This window comes from Equus quagga, chromosome 4 (assembly GCF_021613505.1).
Source record: "Equus quagga isolate Etosha38 chromosome 4, UCLA_HA_Equagga_1.0, whole genome shotgun sequence".
NCBI classification, from domain to species: domain Eukaryota; kingdom Metazoa; phylum Chordata; class Mammalia; order Perissodactyla; family Equidae; genus Equus; species Equus quagga.
In genome coordinates, this window is record NC_060270.1 from 2749218 (window position 1) to 2776631 (window position 27414).

General features: G+C 39.0%; 1 protein-coding gene across 1 annotated transcript in view; it reads left to right on the forward strand.

Moving 5' to 3' along the window:
* Nucleotides 1-27414, forward strand: part of EPHA6 (EPH receptor A6) — a 721750-nt gene that overhangs the window by 559679 nt on the left and 134657 nt on the right. The window contains exon 11 of the mRNA XM_046658947.1: nt 19785-19910. Coding sequence (XP_046514903.1) covers nt 19785-19910 — 126 coding nt within the window. The remainder of the gene's footprint in view (nt 1-19784; nt 19911-27414) is intronic.

Sequence of the window (27414 nt, forward strand, 5' to 3'; positions counted from 1 at the left end):
TCAAAACAGAAGTCATAATCTTTTTCCCAAATATGATTCTCCCCCAGCATAAACTCAGGAGTTATCGCAGATTGTTCCTTTCCCTTACCTTTCGCATCTAATCCAGAGCCAAGCTATGTTAATTTCCCCCTTCAACTCTCTCGTGTTTATCTCCTCCTTTTCATCTCCATTACTAACTTAGTTAAATCTCTCATCATTTCTTTCCTGAATTATAGAGAATCACATAATGTGCATCCCTGCCTCCATTGCTGTCTCCCAGTTCCTCCTACCCACTGCTGCAGGCGTGATCTTTATAAAAAGCAAAACAGATAAAATTACTCCCTACTTAAAAATCTTCAAGTTTTCCCACAGACTGATGGATGGAATCCAGGTTCTTGGGCAGAGTAGTCAAGGCCCGCATTGATCTGGCACTTGCCTCTTCTCTAGGACCATTTTTGCTAGTTGCTGTGTGTTCTCCAGCTCTATTTAACCACTCAGAGCCCCAGAGAGCACCACGTCCCCAAGCAGCTCCTTCTGCCCATGGTGTCCCTGTCCTCTGTCCCAGTGCCAAACACTTTTCCTCTTTACATTCAAATCCAGACTTTCCTCCTCTGTATAGAATTGTGACTTCCTTTTTATCCCTACTCACATTTATTTTATGATTTTTTAATTTTTTTTAATTCCTTTTCTTTCCTACTCAAATATCTAACAGGGCACCTAAAACACAGTGTCACCCTTGTTATTTTATACTCGTTTTTCTCCCCAAGCACCTCATGAAGGCGGGATTCTCCATGATGTGTCTCCACATATGGCACATAAGAAGTGCCCAGTGAATGTCTGCTAAATTAATGAACAGAAATGAAAAAATAAACAAATGGGTGAACAATGTGAGATAAATGCTGAACAAGCCAACAGCCCCCTAGGGAAGCATTTCACTTGTGACTAGATGCACACTGGACTCCGTCTACATCAGCAGTAGGTGAAAGCGCAGAATCTGGAGTCCAGTAGCTTGGATCCCCTGCTTGGTCACTTATTTAGGCGACTTGGGGTGAATTTTGACTTTAAGGTGAATTTTGCAGACATTTCTCTGCAAAAATTGGGATGGAATAATTCTTCCTTCATTGGGTTGTTAGGAAAATTAACTGAATATATATTTATATGATTAAGAATGTGTTGGGGCCTGCCTGGTGGTGCATCAGTTAAGTTTGCATGTTCTGCTTTGGGTAGCCTGGGGTTCGCTGGTTCGGATCCAGGTGCAGACATGGCACCATTCATCAAGCCATGCTGTGGCTGGCGTCCCACATATAAAGTAGAGGAAGATGGACACGGATGTGAGCTCAGGGCCAGTCTTCCTCAGCAAAAAGAGGAAGATTGGAAGCAGATGTTAGCAATACTTTCAGTGACACAGATTAGAGGCAAGACTTTTGTTTTCATTGGAAAGAATTCTTATTCTTTCTGTCTGCATATATTGAAAACCTGAATGCAAATTATTATAAACAGCATTTCTGTAGCTCCTGATGCTTTCTGATCTACATGTGAAAATACACCTGTTTATGACAGGGTTCTTTCACTCCCAGTGAGTGTTGACAAATGTGTGCTGTAATCTGTTTGCACTCCCTGATGGTTTTTCTCCGCACTGCACTGGGATGCAGGACCCGAGAGGGATTGTGGGAGTCACCCTGACTCCTGTTGAATCAAACCTGGTCGAATCCTACGTGAAAAAAAGAGATTCCTTTAATGTGCAGAATCCACTGGCGCTGCTCCTGGGCCACACTGCGGATTTTCATTTTACCTCAGCTGCCACCAGCTACTTGATGGTTTAAGTCTGTAGTAAGTAGAAGAATAAATAAATTAAAACAAATTTGTGATACAAATACGAATGTGAGGGGCTCGTAGAAGTGAGTGGTCAGGAAAACTTTACGGAGAAAAAGAGGCATGATTTGGGAGTGAGAGGGTACCTGGGATTTGAACAGGCAAGGAGGGGGAATGGAAGGCATCCTAGGTGGGGAGCAGCGTGGGCAGAGGGACAGGACCAGAGCACACCTGTGTTTTGGAGATGGGTGCACTCGGTCTACCTTAAGCCTTAGGTTTCTGTGGGGAGGAATCAGGAGATAAACTGGAAAGATGTGTTAGATCACACTATGGAGAGCCTTCAATGCTCAACGGTGCTGTTTTAACCCTACCCAAAATGTTATAGAAAGTGGTTAAGATTAGAAAAACTTTTGAAGATTAGAAAGTTTTGAAGAATAGAAAGATGGCAATTCTTCCTGAAAGGGATATTGTGCAAAACTGCCAGAATAAACTAGAGCTTAAATTCAGGCCAGACTTCAAGGAAATAATCTCCTTCCACCAGCAATTGTAGAGTCTAGAAGCCAGAATGTGGCAGCAGAGAAGTCATCTTCAGATTCTGTTAAGAGCTGAAGGGTCAGCAAGAGAAAGGTCAAATGAAAATAGTGCATATATAGAATCAGGAAAAAGTTTGAAACTAAAAGTCTAAATTCAAGAGTAGAGTCTGGGATGGACCAAATCAGCATGTGGTGGGCAGAACCCAGGTCAAATTATGTCATCATATATAAACATCTCACATGTGTCACAGTAGGGACATGTCATTTGGGGTAGCCATCTTGCTTGTTACAAAATACTGCTGCCAGGGTGGCCCAGGAACTCAATAAACCCTAATAGGAAAGAGGAGAGCAGAGGGACCAATTAGCCTCCTACTACAGAGTCAAAATTCAGAGTAGTGAGGGCCCGGGGTAACATGGCAGAAACGAGATTGTAGGGGTCGGCTCAAAGAAGCCTCAAGAGGAAAACACTCCTTTTTAAAAAGGTTCTAAAGTTAAAAGCCTTTTGAAGCAATTGCATATGTCAGGTAATTTCTCCAAAACTTAAGTGCTAATTAATGGATTCTGCAGCTGACTTGCAAGCTAAATTCTTTTAGAAAAGTCACTCTCTCAGTGACCTGGCTATTGCATTATCATCTCAAATGCCATTTTTTCTTATTATTTCATTATGATGTAACCTTCAAAGGACAAAAATTACATGTAAGTCATAAATCTTATTTCCCTAAGACCAAAAGAAAGTACATCTTGAAACTTATAATAAAACTCTTACTTCTATTTTACACTACACAACAGACACACATTAGACCCCAATTTTTCTGTTACTCTGACTCACCATAAATTTGCTGTTAAATAGTTTTTAATTGAGATGAAACATTAAGAACCTACAAAGAAGTGAATTCTCAGTTCACTAAGGACTAATTGCCAAGCCCTGCAGCATTTATAAGCGTCAAGGTCAGTGTCAAATGTGGAAGGTCAATGAAACTTGCTCGCAAAAGAGCTCTGGATGCAGACCCACCATTGCAATGGAGAGAGCCCTATAGCCCTTCAGGACACCTCTATGGCCACTTTCTATCCATGAAATCATAAAGTTATTTTGATCCAGTTTTACTTTTTTCCTTCAGTCAGCATTTTATGCATATTATATGCAAGCTTTCCTTTTAATCTGGGCAATTTATCTAAAGTAGAAGCTTTCTTGGACCAAAAGTCTACAGGGTTCTAATTAATGCCTGTGTCAGCTTAAACTCTAATCCCTTAGTTACTCTTTTTCCTGTTTTCTGATTTTGTTTTAGGCTGGTATATGCTTATTGGATTATAAGGCGCTCATGGTAGTCTAAGACATTAACCACGCAGTCGAGTGTAATCACAGTTAATGATAGCCCTGTGGTTCTTGGCCTTCTGGTCCTCAGATTTTAAGACTTAGGAAAGTATAAAGGTATGAAATATTTTTTATTTTAGGATTCCTCTATGTTGTTGTATAGCTGGCTCAGGAGAGACCAACTTTCCTGATGTGATCTTATTTGCCTGTTGTAGGCCTGCTCTGTGCCAGACACAATGCTGTCCATTTTCACGTGTAGCTTTACTTATTCTCACAAACACCACAAAGCTAATTACTATTATTTTCCCCATTTCACAATGGAGTTCAATTCAGAGTTGTGAAGCAACTTATTCCCTCTCACACAGTGAGAACTGTAGGTCCATCACACAGTGTAGGTAGCAAAGTCGAGATGTGAATCCAGGTCTGTCTGACCCCGAAGCTCATGCTCTTTAATTACGTCAGGTTAAATCTACTTTCTTCCCACATCTTCATAACAAAATACAGATAGATTACACTGCACCGCTGTGTGTGTGACACTGCTGAGCTAAGTATGAGGCAAGAAAACAGTCAAGTTTCTGAGTAAAGAATAATATCAAACTCTTACTGTAGCTTTTTGGTAGCATCGGTGTCTCTGTTGAATAACTGTGCCTCCCGATGACTTGGTTTGTAAATTGTGGGACTACTTAAAGGATGGAGAGTGTTGATGAGGATCTTAATCTTTTTCTTACTTGTGTACAAGGAATTCAATATGCTTGACAAGGGCCAAAACAAGCAAGAGGAATTGAAAAGAATAAATATAAAGCAGTGTGCTTTTAGATTGTATTAAATAGAGTCAGGCTTTGATGCAGGTCAACTGAAAAACACCAAGGGATTTTGGTTGGCCACAAGTTCAATAATAGATAGCACCATGACATGGCTATTACATAAAAGCCGACTCCGTTTTAGGTTCCATTGATATGAGAAAAGGACCATATTTAAGGAATGAAAGAGTCCTTTTATAGTCTGTGTCTTGTGTACTGTGACCAGTTCCAGATGACGCATTTTAAAAGTAACAATAGCAAAGCATATTTTTTCCAACAGTCGGGTAACCAGGATGGTGAGACTTTTAAATGTGTCTGATAGATCAAGATATTTTTATCCTGCACTCAAAGATGTAAGGAGAAAATGGAAGGGAAAATAATCGGTCTCTCCAGATACCATTTGTGTTGTCACATGCAACTATTTAAGACCATTGTATGGAAGCTTCATGCAGACAAATTTTTTACTGATTTTTTTATTGACCAGGAAAGCCCAAAAATGAAACAGACTGACACATAGCATAGTCGCAGAGATGCAAGTAGAATAGTAAAAGAATGTCCAGCATGTACAGGCTCTCTTCAGTTCTAAGATCCCATGCCTGAATGACAGCCATAATATTTTTCTTTCATTTTATTTATTAACCTATCATGTAATGTAGACCAAGACCGCTTCACCCTCTTTCTCTTTTTTTGGTGAAGAATATTGTCCCTGAGCTAACATCTGTGCCAATAGTCCTCTGTTTTATATGTGGACAGTACCACAGCATGGGTTGATGAGTAGTATATAGGTCCACACCTGAGATCTGAACCTGCAAACCCCGAGCCGCCAAAGTGGAGCATGCAAACTTAACCACTACGCCACCAGGCCAGCCCCCACCCTCTTTCTTTTTAAGCAGCTTAAAAGAAAGTATTTGTTTAATTAATTTGACAAAGAATTGCAGGTTCCTCTTGGAGAGATCCAAATTTTATCATCAAATAGAGGAGTGGTTTTTTGGTTGTTTTTGTGTGTGTGTGAGAAATATTGTCTCTGAGCTAACCTCTGTGCCAGTCGTCCTCCATTTTGTATGTGGAATGCTGCCACAGCATGGCTTGAAGAGCTGTGTGTAGGTCCACACCCAGGGTCTGAACCCATGAACCCCAGCCACCAAAGCAGAGTGCGCAAACCCAACCACTACACCACCAGGCCAGCCCCTAGAGGAATGGTTTTAATATCTATCCTAAAGACTGAACTTATAGAGTCGTTCAATCAACAAGCATGTATTGAGCAGCTAATAGGATACTAATAGAAGTCACAGTCTCTACTTCCAAGAAATATAAGTCTAGTAGAAGTGACAAAGAAGTAGCTGATTAATACTTGAGTGCAGTAATATGTGATAAATAAGTGAATGAAACTCACAGTAAGCACACTGGCACTATCGAAAAAACAATAAGGATAAAAGAAGGTTTCCTAGAGGACGTAACATGCAAGAGTCTTGAAGAATGACTAGGAGTTAACTTGGTTAAAAAGATGAGGAAAGGATACGTTATTAGCAGAAAAAGTATGTAGGAAATTTCTATAAAGTTTCTATAAAGTTTCAGGAAATTTCTAGATTCCACAAAAAGTTGTTCGGTGGATTTTTCCCTTGAGTAATCCAGGGAACAGCCACATCTACCTGTGGCAGGTATGCTATCGATGTGGGAGAAAGTTTGTCAAGCTCATCCACTAAGGAGTTGTAGCCCTCCCACCTTCCCTCCATCTCTCTCACCAGCCACCCTGACCAGCTAACGTTCAGGTGGAAGCCCGAACTTTGGCCTTTGGTCAGAATGCTCTAAGTACATCTTATGCGACTGAGTACATCTAAGTACAAGATGACATGTACATCTTGACTAGCTTGGATTCTTTGGGTCAATAGTACTTTTTGCCCTCAAGTTATCCCAAAGTTATAGAACTTAAGTGGAAAAATAATTCAATTCATGCAGACTACTTGTTTTTGTAAGTTCAAATTATACCATCTTTAATCTATATACTTTGCTTTACTGTTGAAAGATGAAAATAAAGAATCACTCATGTATAAAACTAGGTTTAGAATTAAAATTAGGTTAGAAACGACCCATGGGATATTTGCATTTGTTAATCAGAATTCATCCTTGTCAAAAGAAAAAGGTTTATTTTGAAATAATGGTAGAAAATATCTGTTAAGAAAGATTCATTCCGCCATTCATCAGTTTTTAAGGGCTGGGGATACAGCGAACAAGATCCCATGATATTGGCCTCAAAGAAATTACATCTAATGGTAGAGATATGGAAGAGCAGTCTAGAATAGCCAAAATGATAACTATGAATGCTATTTCAAACTCAAAGTGTGAGATGAAGTTAGCATAAGGTATAGATGCAGTTAATTCTGGGACCAGGCATGTTAAGAGGGACAAATCAAACTATCACTTTATGGTTAGATTCTATTGGAAGTGACAGAAAAGCCCAAATAGCAATGGATTTCTCCCAAAAAAACAACATCCAGGGGTAAGCTATCTATGCCTGGTAGGATAGCTTCATGATTCTCGAAGACCCAGGCTCCTTCCTTGAGTGGCTATCTTCGGAGCATTGCCCAGGATGGCTGCTTAAGCTCCATGCTTCAAGGAGGAAAGAGTAAACATGGTCATCTTTCCTCCATTGGGGTCACTTCCCCCTACACTGCCTGGTCAGAACTTGGTCACACAGCCTTATCCGGATACGTAAGAGGCTAGTAAAATATCATTTTTATTCTGGCCAGCATGTGCCAGCTCAAAATCAGGGGTTCTGAAACTTGGAAGAAGGAAATAGCTGCTGGTGGGCCACAGTCAGTCTCTGCCACCATGAAGTCAGATCATGACTAGAGAGGCAGGACCTGCATTGTCATCAAGTGTGAACTGAGGTGGTTCCTTCTGTGGGATACCCAGCTTGTGCTGTAAGCATGATAGTCTTTAAAAGTTGTTTAATATGGGGTATTTTCACATAGTGGAGATTGTTAAGTTTTTTCATAAGATACACATTATAAATCAAAGGAAAAAATCTCAGGAAAACTTTTTCTTTCATTTAAGACAGAATGAAAAAGTCATACATTTGTTCATTGTTTGAGATTGTGCTAAAAGTTTGGTAAATCAATACTTTATAAACACACTCACATATATGCACACAAACATAAAGCTTTATCTTTTTGCAACCATTTTTCTTTGATCTATATGTCTCATTTACCCAAAAATCTATCTCCCCTTCATTGTTATTTCTTGACAAGCCTATTCCACTGTCCAGTGTTTATCTTTGCCAGCCATTCTTTCCTATAAATACATTTTGCTAGATTATAGTTAAATCTACCCTTAAATACAAACTTTTTGGGACGCTCTCCACTCAGACTTTGCGGTTACAGTTAAGCAATGATGCTTGTTTTTTTGTTTCCTGAAAATACTTCGTCTCCTTAGGTCACGGTCATTCAGTGCTGTGCAAATGTGATTTGGAAAGGAAGTTTAAATGGGGCTCCCTAATTAGTCCTCACTCGTTTCTATCTTCCCCACCCCGTATCCAGTTACCCCAGAGTTATATGCACCCAATTGAAGAACATTCCATTTGAGATTTATATGCCTTTGAGTGTGAATGAGCAGCTCTCAGTGATGGAGTCGGAGCCAACTGCTCTCTCAGCTGAAGTGAATCAATTCTTCCAGGGTCCCGTTTAGTAAATTACCTCGTCCCACGCACTAAATTTGCCTCACATGGGCAAACAGCTTTCTTCCAGGGAGTAGTTTCATCACCCCAGTTCTCCACTGGCCCAACCTCATTGATGCTCAGGGTGATTCATGTGACACGGTGTTTACCCACAGCCTCAGACGATAAGACTGCACAGTCATTAGTTTCATCTAAGAGCACCTGTGCCAGTATTTAAAGGGTAAATGAGAGGGCTGTTTTGTGGGGATTTTTTATAAATTGAATATAAATGAAAGTGCATGATTGTTCCCTAAACTCTGAAACTGTAAAATGTGGCGATAAACTCATCACTGTGTAGTAAGATGATGTGGCCCCTTAAATGTATCAGTAAACAAGCATCTTTCTCTTTGCATATTAATGCAACAATGTGTACACAAAATGACTCAATTTAAATAGCAATAAAATTGAATGTAATGCTTTGAAAGCAGTAAGTTTTTATTTTTAGCTGGCAAATATAAACGTCCTTTTAATTTAACTCAGTCCTGTTCTTCTCTTAGATATTAACTGCAGACATTTATTGGTTCCTCTTTTGAAAACTAAGATCCAGAGCATAAAATCCTTTTTGTGGTGCCATAATTTGTTAAATAATGCTTTGAAAGTGGCTGGGTGCCCAAAGAGCCCACGCAGAAATAAATGCACTCACACTGCTTCCAAATGTTCTCCCCTCCACATAGATCATGTCAGGAGCTGCCATTTCTCTCACTGTCGCTATATCCAAGAAGCTATAATCATTCACCACCACTAGCAGAACATTTTAGCACACTACCCAAATCTACATCCAAGCCAGTATTTAAAATGTAATAAAAAGCATGTACGTTAAGTGAACCAGTGATCTAATGACATAAGCGTCTGAAATTGTCTTGGAACTACCTCTGAAGAATACATTAATAGGGACATTTTCAACAGTGAACACCGCCTGCTAGCTCTCTTTTTCTCACTTTTTCTCCTTATAAAATCTATGAATCTCCTTCAACAGTTCTCACAGAACAGAATGTGCCTGGTTCCTCATTTTGAACTTGGTCTAATGGCCTTCCAAGCACAGCCTGGTGGTAAACAGTAGCGAAAGTGGGGGCAGAGCAAGGGGCTGGAAGATTGCAATGGAGACATTATTTCAGGCAATCTTGACATGCCTAGTTTCTGTGGCTTAAGAGTAGTAAAATCAGGCTTATGTGACTCTGTTCCCATTTTCTCCCTTATTGTCAGGAAGAGTGTTACCTCAGATCAGACCTGAGAGTTCAATTAATATAGTCCTCAAAGGCATCAAGCTTAAAAAAAGGAATTGCCTCAATAAAAATTAAAACATACATTAAACTGGATAATGCCTGACTCTTTTCAAACCCATTTCACACTCATGAAGGTCTTTGAAACTAGAGCCCAGCTAGCTGTTATTAGTTGGCTCCAGGCCACAGTTGACGTGGAACTTGCTGGCTCATGTTTAAGAGAGTTAGGCCCACAGAGAAGGAATGCTGAGTCAGTCTCTCCCCTCACAGAACTTCATCTCAGCTCTGTGCTCACTTTTGTTTTGGTCTTAAACTGTTCAGATTGCTCTGCCCTCAAGATCTCTCTCTTTGTTCCTTAAATATGTAAATGAGAGGCACAGATGCCAAACTGAAAGAAATGAAGAAGCAGACGTGTGGAGGCCCCATGTCTGGCCATTAGTGCCATTCAGTGTCTGTCTGTCTGTCTAGGAATGAGAGAACACATGAGCTAAGGAAAGTGGCTTTACATGTCATAACGTTTATATGACTCTAATGATATTTTGACTAACTTGCTAAACAAGTTGCATGGATTTTTGTCGTTTCACCCTTAGAAGTCGCTGTCCAAACCGTTAGTAACATTGTCACCAACAAGAAGACATGGATATGCTTTGTAGTTCCTGTTTTGAAAAGTTACCTTCACAATTGACCCCATATGCAACATACCATACTGATTTCTGTTCTAAATAAATAAAAAAGAAACTCTTCAAGGAACTTGTAAGGTGCATTATGAGCAGAAAGATTTACATTACCAGGCAAAAGGTAATTGTGTTACACGTGAGGGGGGAAGAGACAAGAAAGGAGGTAGGGAGGACCTACTTGAATGCCGGGCATCTGTAGACACTCCTGTATAACTGTCCTCGTAACACACTATTTTCCACATGTCACCAAAATGGGAACTGAGCCTCAGGGAGTTGAAGTGACTTGTGAACAGTCATTCAGCAAGTCATGGCACAGCTAGGTCCTGAAACTGGATCCTTTTGACTCCAGCACCAACTTGCTGCCTCCTGACACAGCAGAGATGAGGGCAGGATTCTGCCAGCAGTGGCGAAATGGAAAGCCTCTTAGAAGAGGTGGTACTTGAGCAGGGCATTTCGAGTGGGTCAGGCCGAGATAGACATCTCACTTTGTGCTGGAAGGAATGAGCAACACATGAGAATGACAATGAATGTTCTAGTGTGTTCAGAGCAAAAAGTGAGGGATTTTGAAGCCATTCTGTCTTGGGTTTGTGCTCATCAGTAGGGAGATTCTGAAATCTTTTAACTGAGGAGTGACGTGATCTGAACTGGAAGGACTCAGGGAGGTGTCCACCTAAGTGTGCTTGCCATGCCTGGTTGCAGTAGGGGCATGGAAGCAGACCCCACATGCTTGCCTCAGGCAGAAGATGGCTACCTGGACAAGTGGACATGTCTTTGCCACCACCACTATCATTACGGTGCCACCCCATGAGACATTTATGGTACCAGAATTGGTGTAAAGTCATTGGGGTCTTGACTAGTTGTGTTCTCTGTTGGCTGCTGTCAATTATTTTCAAGACTAATTGTGTTCCCTGATTATTTTCAAGACCAAAACTTCAAAATGATAATTACTAAATCAAACTATCCTGCCATCCAATCCACACCATAGAGATGCCAAATGGGTACCATTCTTACCTAAAAAAAGCTAACAAAACTTTGAAAGAAATTTAAATATCTTATCCTCAAATGAGAAATGCTTGGTATGTATTAACACATTTGTTTGTAGATAGCACTGCCAAGGTTGTTATCATCAATATCCGGAAGTGAAACTAAATCCAGAATATCTTCTTTCATACGTTGTCTGTGAGACAGCAACAGTGTGATGTGCCTGACAGCAGGACATTCTAGCAATGAATGGTCAGTCTGGTCTGTAGGCAACCTCAGAAAATTACGAAGAGGCAGGTGCAGACTGCTTCATGACCTCTTTCTCCAGTGTGCTAAAGGTGCAAACCTCCCTTTAATAATGTGGCCGATCTACCCAGAGTTCATAAACATTCAATACACAGCACACCAGCTGTGAAGCTAAGTAGATCTAGCTCTCATACACATTGATAAGTGCTGCTTAACAGCTCCTTGGCTGACTCCTTGGCTGACTCCTTGGCACCTGAGGTGTAAAAGCATTTTTTAAAGATCATATAGTTTAAAAGTCTGACCCCAGAATGAAAAGGCTGGGCAGAGGTCCGCCAACCAAGGCCCCGTGTGGTGCTCCGTCAGGAGGGCGTGCTTTTCAAGTTCAGCGCCCCTTCCCACGTCTTAGACAAAAGAACTCTAGAATCTTAGAATTTTTAGAATTTTAGTCTGTTTGTGATTCCTAAACACTGACTCTTCATAAGCATTTAAAGTGGAAAAACATAAATCTCGTTGAATTTTATAATTGTGCACAGTTTTGAGGATATTGATATTATTAGAGTGTACATGGTTTTAAAAGCTCTGATATTGAGAAAACTCAGTCTGTTATTTGTGCAGATAAAGTCAAATTACCTTCGAACTATTCATATGAAGATGACTTTAATTCAACTCGATAAATATCACATGGAGCCCTTACCACGGGCAGGCTCTGGGATGGGGCACGCAAGGAGAGTAAACCGCACCTGGCTCACCCCTGCTCTGAGGGGCCCCGTCTGGTGGGGGAGACACACCCATAAGCCAGAAGTCACCAGGTGGCACCCACAGGCTGAATTCAGCTTAGAGGAGTGTTTTATTTGATTTCGACAGTGTTCTTTAAAACATTTGAATTCCCTGTCCTTAACCAGAACTTTCGCCCTTCAGTTTGGCTCAATGCCTTTGTCACCAAGATGCTATGCTTATTTATTGCACCTCCCGGGCTCCTAAAGGCATGTGAATTTGGTACCGTGAAATAGTCAGCAAGTAAATACTGTCCCGGATAGTGTTCTGCCCTCATTATAGCAACTGAGGTTTTACGGGGACGCAGAGGAGCGGGGGCTGGAGTTCCTCCCCGGTGTGTCGGGCATCTTTTGACAGAGGCCCGAAGGCAAGAAGGGCCTTCCAGGTGGAGAAAACATCATGTAAGTGTGGAGATAGGACAGGTGGGTCCAGGGTAGGGAATCAAGGAGGAGAAATATTTCTCCCTCATTTATTGGACACATACTGTCAGCCACTCCTAGGCACTTCCCATGTCATCCACAATAAACCAATATAAGTGACATGCTTATTATTAGCTCTATTTTTCAAATGAAGAAACTAAGTATCAGAGAAGGTAAATAACTTATCCAACAATCACCAGTTAGCAAACGATAGAGTCAGAATTCACAGTCCTGCCCGACCTTGGGCCTGGGCATTTTCACCACTAAAGCCGATGGACCCATGAGCGGTGGCTGAATTGTTCAGGACACTTTTTTGGTAATTGAGATTCCAAGTCCCAGCGAATATAAACATAGGTGAGACCACTGGATATAACCCACATTTGGGGAAAATATAAGCTTAATTTAATGTGACAAATGAAATAAAAAATTACATAAAGAGACTTTTAGAGCTTAAAGACAACAGAGGGAAGTTCTAGTCCATCATTTTACGGATGAAGAAAGTCAAGGAACTTTCAAAAGTCAAGGAACTTCTATTTTAAATGCAAATTAACATTTATTTTTCAATAAATGTCTTCTTAACCAGCTTCAAAATATTTAAATTCTCTTTGCTAAAGAGATAAATATTTGCAAAATATTTAAATTATCTTTGCTTTAAAAAATAATTTGTAGCAACCATAATTTTATCATACATATCCTACAAGTTTAAAAATAATTCAGGGAAAGCTAAAAATTTCCTTTTAAAAGCACTGAAGAAATAACTCATAAAAATCTAGCCATGAAACTGCCATTTTTGCTTCATTACTTTTATTGTGACCTATTGAACAACGAAAAGATGAGAAATCCGTAAAATTCATATTGCAGTGACCTGAAGGATAAAAAAACGTCGAAAACAAAACAGTAATTGTTGCGTGAGCTTTAATTGTATTTGGTGTTGAAGAATCTGCATGGAGATTAGCTGTACATGTAGCTAAAGAGGAAAATACTAATTTAATTGTAGGCATATTTCCATTTTTAAGAATTTAGGAAATGGGCAAAATTCTGTAATTGCGTCTTTGGCTTGGCTTAGCTAGAATTACTTGCTGAAAATAATAGTGTCCTATCAAAAATTATCTGATTTCCTATTTCTGTGCTAGGAATGTGTGTCATAGTGCCAAGAAAAAAAATAGGTGCTTCAATAAATACTTACTGAATAAATGAATACGTTTATGAATGTATGAAAGGATAAATGAATGAGTTATTCATGAATGGAATAGTTCTCTTTCACATTGTAGGCCTAATTGAAAATTAACTCTCATAGAGCCATTAGAAAGCTGCTATTGGCCTAGGAAGCAATTGAGCAGGCAGAGTACTTCCTTAGATCCTAGCAAGATATTTGCCTAAGGAGCAATTTGTCACTTTTTATTTGATCATTTATTTATTCACCTACTCAACTTGCATTTATTGAAACCCTTCTCCATGCATTTTCTGATCAAGTCAGAGGAGACCGTGCTGGGCTCCCTGCTGGCCCACCGCATGCATCAAAATGAGGCGGGAATCTTTTCTCTACTGAACGAGGCAGAGAGGCTTAGTCTTTCCTAGACTGCATGTTATTATGTAAAGAGACCCAAAATAATGGTCCCTGGGATAAAAGATGCATTCTTCCGATACCTTACATGTGAACAGCTCCTCTTATTGTTGCTGGTCTTCCTTCAATGGTGATGTAACTGTTGGAGTCTGAGGCATTATCTACCTTCGCAGTATCTACCTTCGCAGAAAACTAGGCAGCGTATGCTCAAACAAACATAATGGGCCTATGGTTTCTTTTACTTCTCTCAGTGGAGGACAGCGTGTGTAATACTATAAACTACTATAACAGAGAAAGGAGGGAGAGGCACATAGGAGAGAAAACACGAGTGGAGGGAAACCCACGCAGTCCAACAGAGAAAGGATAAGTAAAATTAGATAGATAGATACACAGACAGATAGGCATATGTATAAATAGATAGTGAAGGAGAGGATCTTTGAAAGTTCAGAAGTGAGCATTTGTCAGGGAAAAAAGCCCTTGGCAGAGCATTTGGTTTAACAGACTGTTGTCACTGAACTTTGAATTTATTCATCCTGTAGTTCAGAGGTGCCATCATTAATCACAACCACAGAGTTATGGAGTGGCTACCATGTGCCAGTTACAGAACCCGATGCTGGATCCTTAAGAATGAAGAAATGATCCCTGCTCTGAATGCATACGTACTCAATCCTCAGCTCTCCAAATTTTTAGTCACATTCCTGTCGGTAAATGTGTTTGAGCCAAAACTTTCTACTATATGAATACTAATTTATGTACATCATATATATCTCCTGTTTTACTGTATTATGTTTTTATATTTATTATAAAACACACAAAATGTAAAATAAAAGGAATGAAATTAAAATATTTTGAAATAGGGGCTGGCCCCATGGCCTAATGGTTAAGTTCAGCATGCTCCACTTCGGCAGCTGGGGTTCCCAGGTTCAGATCCCAGGCGCAGACCTAGACCACTCATCAGCCATGTTGTGGCAGCAACCCACATGCAAAACAGAGGAAGACTGGCACAGATGTTAGCTCAGGGTGAATCTTCTACAGCAAAAAACAAAACAAGACAAAACAAATTTGAATATTCATTTTATACATTAATAGCACAAAATTTATCAATTTAATGTCTGATTGTAAGTTCAGTGTATTTTTTAGGGCCAGATTTGCTATGATACAAGTGTAAATCCATATTTTTAATACTCTGCCCTGAGATTTTGTCATCTCTTTTTAGATCAGATTAGCTCATCCTTGCATTCATATTGTAATTGACAGAGAACTCATTTTAGGAGTGGAAGACATGGATTTTCCATATTCTATGTGCTCACTTGGGCCTTGTTACATACTTTACGTCTGAGGCTGAGAATCTCCGTGTAAGGAGCAGAGTGGTCTTCTGGGATCATTGCCTTGGACCAGGTGAAAGCAAGGCCCTGCCCCAATTGTTCAAGCTCTTGAAGTAATTATTTACTTCATGAATACTTTAGCATTTTTCTCACTGTTTTATTGTTTAAACAACTGATTTCCAAAATTCTCTGATCACACACCTCGAACAACAAAAATGTTTGAGCACCTTCCACAGGGAAAATTATATTTTATTTACAGTTTATTTAACACGAGTGTGCATGCATTTTAAGTTTCCAGTTCCAACTTGTGTGTGTTTGCTGAGGCCTGTGTATTCTTCGTCCTCACATAGATCAGACGGGATGTCTGCAGAAATACACCCCAATGGAAACAGTGGGAATGAGTCATGTCTCAAAAGTTCATACTGTGGGGATGATGCCCCTAGTAAACCTTTTGGGCAAAATTAAATGACTGATATGTAATCTTCAAAGAAGGGGTTTCTTCTATTAGGGTTTTGGGTATGTGTGTGGGGGTTAGGTCTGCATTAGAAAATTTAATCAATCTTTATTTCACTTTCTCATCTAAAGATGTTTCTTTTGTTAAAGCATTAGGACTGTTTAATAATATTGTCTTATATTTGTGATCATTTATTTTTGTTTAATCCTCACAAACAGCCCATGAGGTAGGGCAGGTTGTTGTTTTCATTTTATTGATGAGGAAATTGAGATACAAAGAGTTTAAAGTCGTAGTTTGTCATCTTTTACACAAATTCTTAATGATACCTAATTTCCAATGTAAAGTTATTTCAAGTCTCATAAAAAGTTATCCTTCAGGTACATCATTATAGAGTTATTTCAGTTGTTTCCTAGAGTTTGTGTTAAATCTATTTTATTACAATTATTTAAAATCTGGTTACTCTACAGACCAGATTACTTGCAGATAATCTGAGTAATCAGAACCCTCCAACAACTGATCAAACCAGATGTCAAAATGCAGGCATGTCCACTTCTGCTTTTTCACATTGTGGTCTCATTATATGACCCCTTGACCAGCAACCATTTTTTAAAGATTCCTTACCTCTAGTACCGTGTTTCTCAGTGGGTGCTACTAGCATCTGGAGAGAGAATTCTCCTTTGTTCAGGGAGAACACCACTTATTGCAATGCCTTTGGCGTCCATCCTGACCCCCTGCCACTAAACACCAGTAGAGTCTTTCCCCAGTCATAATTTGAATGCTCCTAAGGGCATTAGAACCACTGAGCTGAGGAAAGACAGATGGATCTCCAACTCTGCAGCCAGTGACTTAGGTTAATTTACCTTAGACCAGCAGTCAAGAGCGTCTGTCGTCTGCTTGATTTCCATAAGTGTTTGAAATTATATTAGGGTAGGGTTGCCAGATTTAGCAAATAAAAATACAGGACGCCCAGTGATCTGGCAACTCAGTATTGGAGGCAATATAACGCTAAAGTCACATTCTGGTCTCTCTTTAACTCACCAACTCAGGATCGTTAATAAACTGGAATCTCAGGTATTTGAGATTTAGAAGAGTGTGTAAGTGACACATCTTACATTTCAAGCTTGTAATGGCTGGAGGGATGCTCTCCTCACATAAAAATCTAGTTTTTATTAATAAATACTTAGTCTACTGAATCTAACTAAAACAAAATACTTGCGGAAATTTGTATTTCTCCTGCTACAGATATTAGACGTTATTTCTTCTTCAGCTACAATATAATTAATAAATTCCACAATTACTTAAAAAAAAAAAGTCAGAGAGAATCAGCAACTTAAGCAATAGGGCAAAGCAGACTAAAATTATTTAATATCAAATCTCAAAATGTTCATGAACTTAATTTCTTGTGGATTAAGAGATAAGGGAATTATAAGCAGGAGTAATTTCAGTTTTCCTGATTGAATTGTGAAAATTTAGAGCCGTGGTGTTTTGTGCAATCTCATTGACGTGACTGACCTTAAGGGGAAGGATGATGAGGCATAATTATCGCATAACATGATATCTCAGCTGAATGGGTATTCGTGTACACCAGCTTTTCTGTTTGCTTCAGGTTCAAAAATGACACTTCCTTAACGAGGAGATGCCACAAGAGATGAAAGACCTTTTAATCCATGGTGAAGAAACATAACAAACCCATTATGAATGATGCAGCAAGTTTGGGGAAAAGAAAGCTGCTATTAAATATGACTGGCTGTCACAACAACAAAGATAGTAATCACTGTAATCGTAGCGATAAAATAATACTTGTATTTAGTTTCTTTCAAGGAGTTAAAATAGTGGACATCTCTTCTAAGTTAAAGTTTTCAATAATGTTGGCAAAGATAGCCAAAACTCAGACAAAAATCTCTAAATGTGAAGCATGTTAACGGTATTTAAAGTCATTGCTCGACCTGCTTTTGTTTTCTTCAGATTTCCTTTAAGATAGTTACATTTATATCCTTTTTCTTTCCTATGCATGTCTATGTTATTCTTTTTCCTCATGATTTAGTATTCTTGAACCAGGCTTCCTATTATTTGGCTTAAGTAAATCCATAATCTGCTAAAATCAGATTATTTTTGTTTTTCATAGCAAATAAAAAAATTTACATTCTTGTGATTACCTTCCCTGTTGTAAAATCGCCATTTCTTTTGTGACTTTAAATAAGAATGCCCTGTAAATATTTGATATCATTATCCCCACCTGGTATTCGCTGACGCTCCTTTGTTATGAGTATTTTCTCGACAGTGAGGAAACATTGCAGTGTAGAAAACGCGTGTGTGGGAAACGTTGCCCGTGGGCACACACCACCCTGTGCTCAGTGATAAATCTCCTGTGCAGGAACAAAGGAGAAATGAGTTTCCCCATTCCTGGAAAGTTACCTCGGAGCACTTTCTGGCCTAGCACTTGGGACTTTTGCCAGACTTCTTAATGTTTAAGGGACTCCAGCTCTGCTGGACAATCATCCTAAGCCCAGTAAAATCAACAACAAAACCAGTCTGTTCACAGTATATGATTTTCTTTCTGTGCTTTCCTGAATCTAATGCACGGTGTATGGGCCTCACCCATTAAAACATTCATTGTAGCTTTATTCTGTCATAAAGACACCTCCAAAGATCTTAGAAATGCTGGCTTTTCTTTATCAACAACTTTCTCCGTAGAATCAAGATAGAGAGTATGGTGCACCAGATCCCTTTAATCCTGGCCAACGTTCAAAGAAGCTTCAAATTTTAACCTATTTTAGGTGCAAAATTTGTCAAGGAACAGAGTGAAGTCTCTTCAAAACTGCAGGACTTGCTAAATCTGAGGGTAGGAGGAGAGATCCCAGGTCTGTACACACGAAACCCGCTGGGCCCGATGGCGGCTTCAGAGGGCCCGAGTGAGATGTGTTCCTTACACCATCAGGGTACCTGGCTCTTAGGATGTTCTTGTGATTTAAACTTAGAGATGCCACATCAATTACCTGTGCTGCCCACACACTGATCGTGCCTGTGTATTGAATTTCCTTCCAAATGGTTGTAGTGTCTTTCAGGTCATTGAGACTCCAAATTGTAATGCTGCTTGTCCAAAGTGCAGGGTTTCTAATTTATATTCAGAGGATAGCAATCTCCCAAACAGGAAGTGGCTCATTATTTATTTTTAACCTATAGTAGGAAGATTTTGTCCTGGGAGTCTGCCATTTATGTGGTGTCCCTTCCCCACGCCACGCCTCAGTTTGCTGGCTTGTAAAATGAGGACGTTTTGACTGGATGATCTCTCAAGTCCTTTTCAGCACAGATATTCTTTTATTCTATGATTCATTATATAATTTTATGGATAAATTTCTGAGTAGTTTGCTGTTTTTTATCTTTGCTTCACAATAGCCTTTTTAAAAATGATAAAGCATGTGGTTCTACCTTTGCAAACTCTCGTGTCTTGTCCCTAATAGAAAAGTAAAACAAATTAAGAATTGTGTATGTTGATATGCCTACTATTATTTCAAAAACATGTAATTTCCATATGGTATAAAAGTGTTCATTTTCCGCACGAATAGTGATCCACCTGTGGTGAAGCACTGCCCTCCCAGTGTGGCCAAAATCTCACATCCTATCATGTTGTCATCGCACATTATAGCTTATGTAGAAGGGAATTCTGCAAATAGACAACATCAGTGACTTCCATTATATCCCCTGTGTCAAATGTAGGTTTAGAAATTTTATCTTAACATTCTGATGCTTCTGAACCTTCTTTATTAAATGTAGCTAGGTAAGGGTAGATTTCTTTCCAAAAAACTAGGTTGATTTTTTAAATTTATGAATAAAAATGTGTTCCATTCCTTTTAATTTCATAGCTTCCTTGTAAGGGTTGATGTCTTTGTTGATTATGTTTTGTTCCAATTAAATGATCAACAATTTTTCCACAAAGAAGATTTTATGATTAATGCCAATTTTTATCTCTTAAAAGGATCCTTCCCGGCCATTGGGGTGGAGGCGTTTTGCCCCAGCTTCCTGAGGGCAGGGTTTTTAAATAGCATCCAGGCCCCGCATCCAGTGCCAGGGGGAGGATCTTTGCCCCCCAGGATTCCTGCTGGTAGGTATTTCAGGTGAAGTTTTCTGCCGCCACATACAACAGGACTGTGCTCACAGTTGATGGACCCACAATGTGAAAATAAACATTTCTAAAGTGTGTTGTTGGAAAGAAATCCCAGTGACTTTTTTTAAATGCAGGAACCACATTTATGATGCCTAATGCTGTGAAAATTGTTTAAAGGAAGTGGAAGAAGGATCTGTAATCTGATCACTCAGTTAGCACGGTGCTGCCTCTTCCAGGAAAGATTTTATGTAAATACAACTAGCACTTCAGGCCCCAGAGTTTAACTCAAGGATAAAACAAGGTTGAAGTAAAGCCACTTTGCCACTTAGAATGTGCTAGAAAAGAGAATTAAAAACTGAGGGTTATTAACAGAAAGAGTAATTCCATATCTGGATGAGTTTATAGAGATTTAATTAAAGTTCCATTTCACTAAAGAAACATGATTTGAAGAAAAGCCAGAAAGTAGCAAATTTGGAAGAAATTTGTGAGAAAGAAAATTAATACAGTTTTCTCTAAAAATATCAATCTGATCACAGCCATATTTTATGAGAGAAACAAAATATTGGATATTGAGCATTTAAAAATACAATTTCACAATTTAGTAAGTCACTGTGTGGATTATCCATGGCATTATTATAATCACAAATTGTTTTCTCCTTGTCATTTTGTGAATATTCAGCCGGCTTCCTCCCTTAGACCTGAAGCATGCAAATCCACTTTATATTTTATATGTATCTTAGGAAAATGGAGTTAGGATACTGATTCTTGGAATTTTTAAATCATAATTCTTGTGTTTTATCACAATTAGTAATTATGCTACAAATTATGTTGATGACACCAATATTTTCAGGAGGGCTGACGCAGCCAGCGATAAAATGAGAACATTTGAAAAGCCTGGGAAATCCAATAAAAGCAAAATCCCATCATGCACATTTCTTACTCTTCTTATCAAATTATACCATCAAAGCCTAAAATTATTGCACTGACATTTTTCCTTTTCCTTTCAATTACCCTTGCCTCCTTAATTAAAACACAAAAAAGTAACAAACCATACATATGTGCCAGTGTCGTTTGGTTTTATCGTTGGATAATTACTGACGCGGTCAGTGGCTTTGTGGCCAACAATGCCAAGTGACAGAGGAGAAACCAAACTTGTGTGAATTCAAAATTAGTGATTTTAATTCTAATGAGTGTTATGCCACTTTTTTTCTCCCTAGAAACAAAAATGATATCAATTGCGCAGGAATCTTGTTGTCGTTGGTGGTGGTGGTGGTCGTCGTCGTGGTGGTGTTGCAAAAGATTGGAAATAATCTGTATAAGCTAAGCTCTCAGAGTTGACTGCAAATATAAAAATGTAGCTTTCATATATATCATTAATATCCTAGTGATTGGAATTGAGGAGATAAACGGATGATTTGTAGTTTAATGGCTTAATCTTTAACTCTTAATGAGAAATCTTGGTAGATTTAGGTATGTTTGGCAGAAATGACATTACACAGTTTGGTAGTGACTTGAATTATTTAACATCACTGGTGAAAAAAAAAATAACCCTTGTCATTTAGCCACTGAGAGTGATAGAAGCAAGATGCTGTTTCTGTAACACTTACAGAAGCAACTTTCCAGAGGGGGATCTGAAGGAACGCTCTAGCACTCTGTTCTTCTAGGCTTCAAGCCAAATTTGCCTCCAGCTTTCATAGGAGAGAAAACTCAGTTCAGTTTTCATGACTTACATACAAATCAGGTGTAACAAAATTGCTTCATAAAAAATTTATAGGTCTCAACGTGTTCCTGTGCCCTCACCCTGAAATTAACTCGGTCCCTTTTCCCAGCTTCTCTCACGTTGGTAAGTGGTCCCTGGGCACTCTCTCTGGTACTTTCCAGTAATGACGGCTACTATTTCAAATGTAATTCTTATCCTCTTCCATTCAACCATAGCTTATTTCCCAAGAATTTCCCTTATAATTTTATGTAAAGAGGAATGAAACATCAGTCATGAGAAGTTTTTATTGTTTCATGATTTTAAAAAAGCCATGAACCTCCTTTGCCATCTAGTAGCTGAAGTGGTGACGCTTCAGGGTTCGGACGGCAGTTTGAGCGCAGAGAGCCTTCCTGCCTCGCCCGGCGCCGTGGCGCTTTCAACAGTTGGCTGCAGGTTGATGCCCACAGGCAGCAGTTAATTTGCTTCCTAGCAATCGATTAAATGTTACAGTACTTTGAGGGTCTCTTAAGACATTTGCTGTGTCTTTCAAGGAATCACAAAACCTGTTCTAATGATGGTGCTAATTTAGTTTCCAGTTACTTATCTTAAATTCAAATGAGATACATGATGATGTCTTGTATAAAACAGTTTCTTCGCATTCACGTCACACTGTGCTATCAAGGAACAATATTTTTACAGTACTTATTTTTGCACTAACTGCAATAATAAGAGAATTGTCGAATTATGAGACCCAGAAAGCAGACAAGCCTCAAATCAGTATTTATGTAACAGTTGTCAACTGTTGTTATGACCTTTCTCATTTCTAGAAAGGTCATAATAACAGGTTATTATTCTTAGTTTCAAATCAGAAAAACACCAGGAAGTAATTGGCTGAACACTGAATACCAAGTGTATTCATATATTTAATGCAGGACCTTTCACATAGCAGATGCCCCATAGAGTAAGAAAATGACAGGAGAAAGGAGAGAAGAGAGAAAAGGTGGGAAGAGAGGGGAGGGGAGCTGAAAAGAGAAGAGGATGGGGAAGAGAGGAGAAATTAGAATGACATAACTGAAGTTGTATTTTTTAAATCAGTCTTCCCCACTGTATTCCTCCCTATTGAAATCAAATTCTGCCTCCTCGAAAAGGATTAATATCCCCCTTCAAAATATGTTATCAAGTGTATATTCTAAAATGATAATAAGCTTGTTCTCTTTGCTCTGTCTAGTTATTTCTTTGATTTAATTCTGTAGTCAAGTGTATTTGAAAGTGAGATAGAACATATTATATGCCATACAGTATTGATTATACATAGGGTCTTAGACTGGTGGTTCAGCTTACAACAGACTTTGCCTCTGCCCAAATCCTTTATATTTTTGGTTGTTTCATATGCTCACCATATACAAATAAAAGCAGAGTAATAAAGTCATTGAGAAGTGAAATTATGCAATGGCAATGATGGTGTAATACGTGGAAGTTTCACTGAATCAGTCTTCTCTGTCGCTTCACTGCAACAGCTCTCTGATATCATGAGAAATCTTAAACTTACTTAAGATCCAAACATTACAATGTGTCTTAAAAACTAGGCTTATTTATAAAATATAAAGGTATATTCATTATCTGGCAATTACTCAGAAAATGATATCTTAAGTTGGGTATGATTAGATCAATAAAATTCCCACTTACATTTTTCCGGCAGTTTTCTGTTGCTGTGGGAGACTTGATCACATTTTTCACTAACAAAGTAACTCATATGAATAGATTAGATTCTAGGCCAAGCTCACATGCATGCTTTACACTAACAAGCTCTGTTGAGTACAAGCCAAGTCTGTGAAAGAGAAAACAGGAAACAGGCAGCCTGTGGGATTTAGAAACAGACAAATTCTAAAGAAGGTCCACGTTGGAGGTCTCCCCAGTCCTTGCTTTGTGGTGGTTCCTGGGAGCTCCCTGGTTGTCTGAGGGAATGCTCTTCTGAAACACCATCTCGCTTTGTCTGCCTGAGCTTTAAATACAATCCTGTGTATCTAACACCTCTTTTGACATTTTTATCTGAGCCTCTCTTCATTGAATGCCATGTGTCAGGTCCAAAGGAAATGGCAAAGATGGACGAGCAGCTGTCTTCACCTTCTTGCTTTGTCAGTCCCGTGGACTCCATCTCTGCTTACTCTGAATCAAATATCAGGAGAAATATGAACACTTGAGGACTCAAAAACCAGATTGGCAATTACACAGTATATAATTAATAATCCTGTTGAATGTTATCTATGTTTTTACACTTTAGAAAGAGACTCAAAGGAGCCTTGTACCCAGATAGCCAGACCTCTTCATATCCTCATTGCCATCCCCTGACTAGTGACATTAGGAGATGAATTCACAAGCCCATCTTCTGTAGGCCAACAGCAGATCCAACTAGACCATTCCCATAACAAAGGTCTCACAGTGCTGAGCCAAGATAAAAATGTCCTTAAGGTCCACTAACAATGAGTATCAACATTCTCCCTTCCATACTTTATGTGCAATCCTATCTTTTATGGAGTCAGGGCAAATATTGCATGCACTATTATCCAGCTGAAAGAATTTTTTTTTTATTCAGAAGGCATGTAGTTTAGATGTTTAGGAATAAGCCAGGAATTATAAATAAGGTTGAAAGTGCAGAGGCTCGCAGATCTAGTGAATATAATGTTACTGGGTTTTGATGCATTCTGAAAAAGTCAGTAACTTTGTTTTAGATCCTCAATTTGATATTTCAAAGTTAATCGCTTTCGACAAAACAATTTCTATTGGCTATAGTTCTTCTGAGGATGATTATTCTTTTTTATATTTTTCAGTAGTATATATGACAATTTGCCTTATTTTATCTTTTAATGAAATATTATTGTAATAAATATACACAAAAGATAAGAGACGGTGGTTTACTTTTTAAGTAAGAGGGCTGCAGGGAAAAGAACAGCTCTTGTCCAATTGAAGGTGTATATTTTACACATTTCTGTGTATGAGAATGTTGTCCGTTGCCCTGAGCAAGGCATGTGGGCAGGCGGGAGTGAGTATGTGTACCTACTTAAACCAAAAGCCAATTATAAAGGAATAGGAACACTGGATTCACTGTGCAAAGTAAAATCCTCAATACGTGATTCAAAATGTAAACTGTGGTAAAAAGGAAAGCCTTCACCTGGAGTCCTGCCTCCTGGTTTCTCTGTTCCTGGTCCTTTGTGTGACTTCAGGCCCCCATGGGCCTATTCCGTGCCCATCTGCACAGTTCCCCCCAGAGAGCTCTCCTCCTGGGAAGCCTGTGCCGCTGCAAACTTCAGAAGGAAGCCATGCAGAACTGCAACTGTTTAAATCTAGGATGGGGACCCTGGGGCAGGACCGGGCAGGAGACCAAGATCGCTCTATTTCAGGACTGAGGAGAGGCATAGCAAAGAGAGGTCACTGAGTGAATGACAAAGAGAGCACACCCAACCAACAAAAGCACAGGAAGGTGACATGAGTGATGTATTTTTAGTCATACACCAATAACAACCCCTTTAAAATATTTGCAACACTGTTATTGCTAGGTGAGAGGGTTATTTTAAAACACCTTTTGGGATATATTGATAGCTTCTAAAACCAGTGCAAGAGGGCTGGCCGGATAATGTCATTGAGCTCACTCTGCTTCCTCTATTGCTTCCAGTCAGTGCGTTCCAAAGGGCACGGACGTCGTCCTTCGGTTCTTTGGCTTCCTTGAGAAGAAATATACAAAAGCTTAGAATATGACTTAAAACTTGAGGAAGATAAGTTGATGATATCACTTGGAATAAGAAAAGTCAGGATGGGAACGTATACAAAATTGAAGGTATAATTCAAACCTTCAAATCACATTGTTTATGAAAACTTTGTTGCAGGGTTTGTGAGTTTAAGGACTCCTGTGGACAGTGGTACAGGTCGTGGACTCAGATTCCTTATGGAGTATACTTTCTTGGCCAAAAATAATGTAGACTCTCCTCCACAAGAAAATGGACGTGGGTTCGTGTATGTGAATGTTTGCAGACAATTCCAGGAGGTCTCTGGACACTCTAGAACCCATAAATGAAGAATCCCAGGTTCCGAAAACCTCAATGTTCTATATATAAAGTTATGTTTAACTGACATAAGTGAGCACCGCCATATTTATGTAAGACTGACTATAGTTAAAAGAAGAAAACCAGAGCAGCAGGATGCGTTTGATGTCAAGCTCTCGAACATTTACAAAGAGAATTTCTTTTTTTCCCTGCAAGAAAGACATGAAACATCTTAAAAGAGCCTTTAAGTAATCTCCAGATTTTTTTACTAGTTCTTTTTACCTCTCTATTTTCAGATTCTTTAAATTGTTTTAGCCTTTGACCTTAGCTATGCCTTCTTATTAGGATAAATGCTTCTTTTATCTCAGTATCATTTGAATAAGTTTGAGTCAAAAATCTAGACCTTATATATATAACTTTAAATTCTCAGTTGAGAACATATATCTACCCTCTAGAGAGTATCATATTTTATTATTACAATATCTATTGTGCCATCTATTTTGGTTCTCTTCAAAGAAATATCAACATTTTCAAAAAGTTCATCCAAGAATCATTTTCTTCTTACAAAATCAAATTTTGGAAAACTTTACACAGCTTGCTAAATTAGCCGAGTCTCCATTTGAATCAGTGTTTAATCTGTGTGTTGGTTGGGATGGCCACGTCAGTGTGTTTTCACCTTAATTGGAAATTTAGTAGGAAACTGAGCTGCTCCAGTGCCCCTGCTCCTGCACCGGGCGCATGTGTCCTGTGGGCCCCTGGGGAGCTTGAGTCGGGACATTATAAACAGGCCTCATCTCAGTGTTTGTCCTTTCCCTTGTGCGACACGGCACCGTGGAAGTTGCATGTGGCATAGTGTTGGCTTTTCTTAGTTCTGTTCACAAAAGTCTTACAGAAAGTGTATTTAGCAAAGTTGAACTTTTTTAACAAAAAATTAAACCTTTTGTAAGAGTTGCAGAAAAGATTCAAAAATAAATAGTAACTTTCCTAAGAGGAAAAAAAGGAAAGTAGTTAGTAGTTTAATTTATATCATAAGTATGATTCATTTAACAAATGTTTTCTCCATTATATTAAGATTTCACCATAAATAACCTACGTAGTTAGGATTAAATATATCCTGTCTAGTGATTTGTTTTATTTTTAAATTTTCTGTTGATTTTCTTTTGATTAGTGAATGATACGAAAGACCAAAAAGCTGAATATTCCATCACTTATGTAACCATAAGACCCTTCTGAAACCAGAAGTGAAGCATAGCATTTGAAACATTACTGGAAAATAAGAGACCTTCTCCCAAATGTTGCAGGTCCCTTTCTTAAAACATTCTGTTGTAAAGGAAGCTTAAAATCATTATCATAAACTGATGTTTGGGAGACAGGGAAAGCAAAATCTAAGTTTTCCCAAAAGTTTCCTTAGCACATATTTCCTGTTTATATAGAACCCTATAAGGCTTAATGGGGCTTTATAATCCTAGAACTTCTCAAGGACATAACATCTTCGGAAGCAACACAGTGACTGGTCCATAATGGCTTTCCAGGATGTGTTTCTAAGATGAGGCACAGAGGTTTAGGGTGATGCTTTGTGTTCTCCAGATGACTAATGTAGACCCAAGAGCCATTTAGGATGTGATAAGGTGGTCAGGCACTCACACTCAGGGCCAGAGGGCCTGGCTTCAAGCCCTGGCTCTGCCAGTTGCTCAGTGTGTATCCTTGGACAAGCTGCTTAAACTTTCATGCACCAGTAATCTTATCTGCTAAATGGAACTAGTAA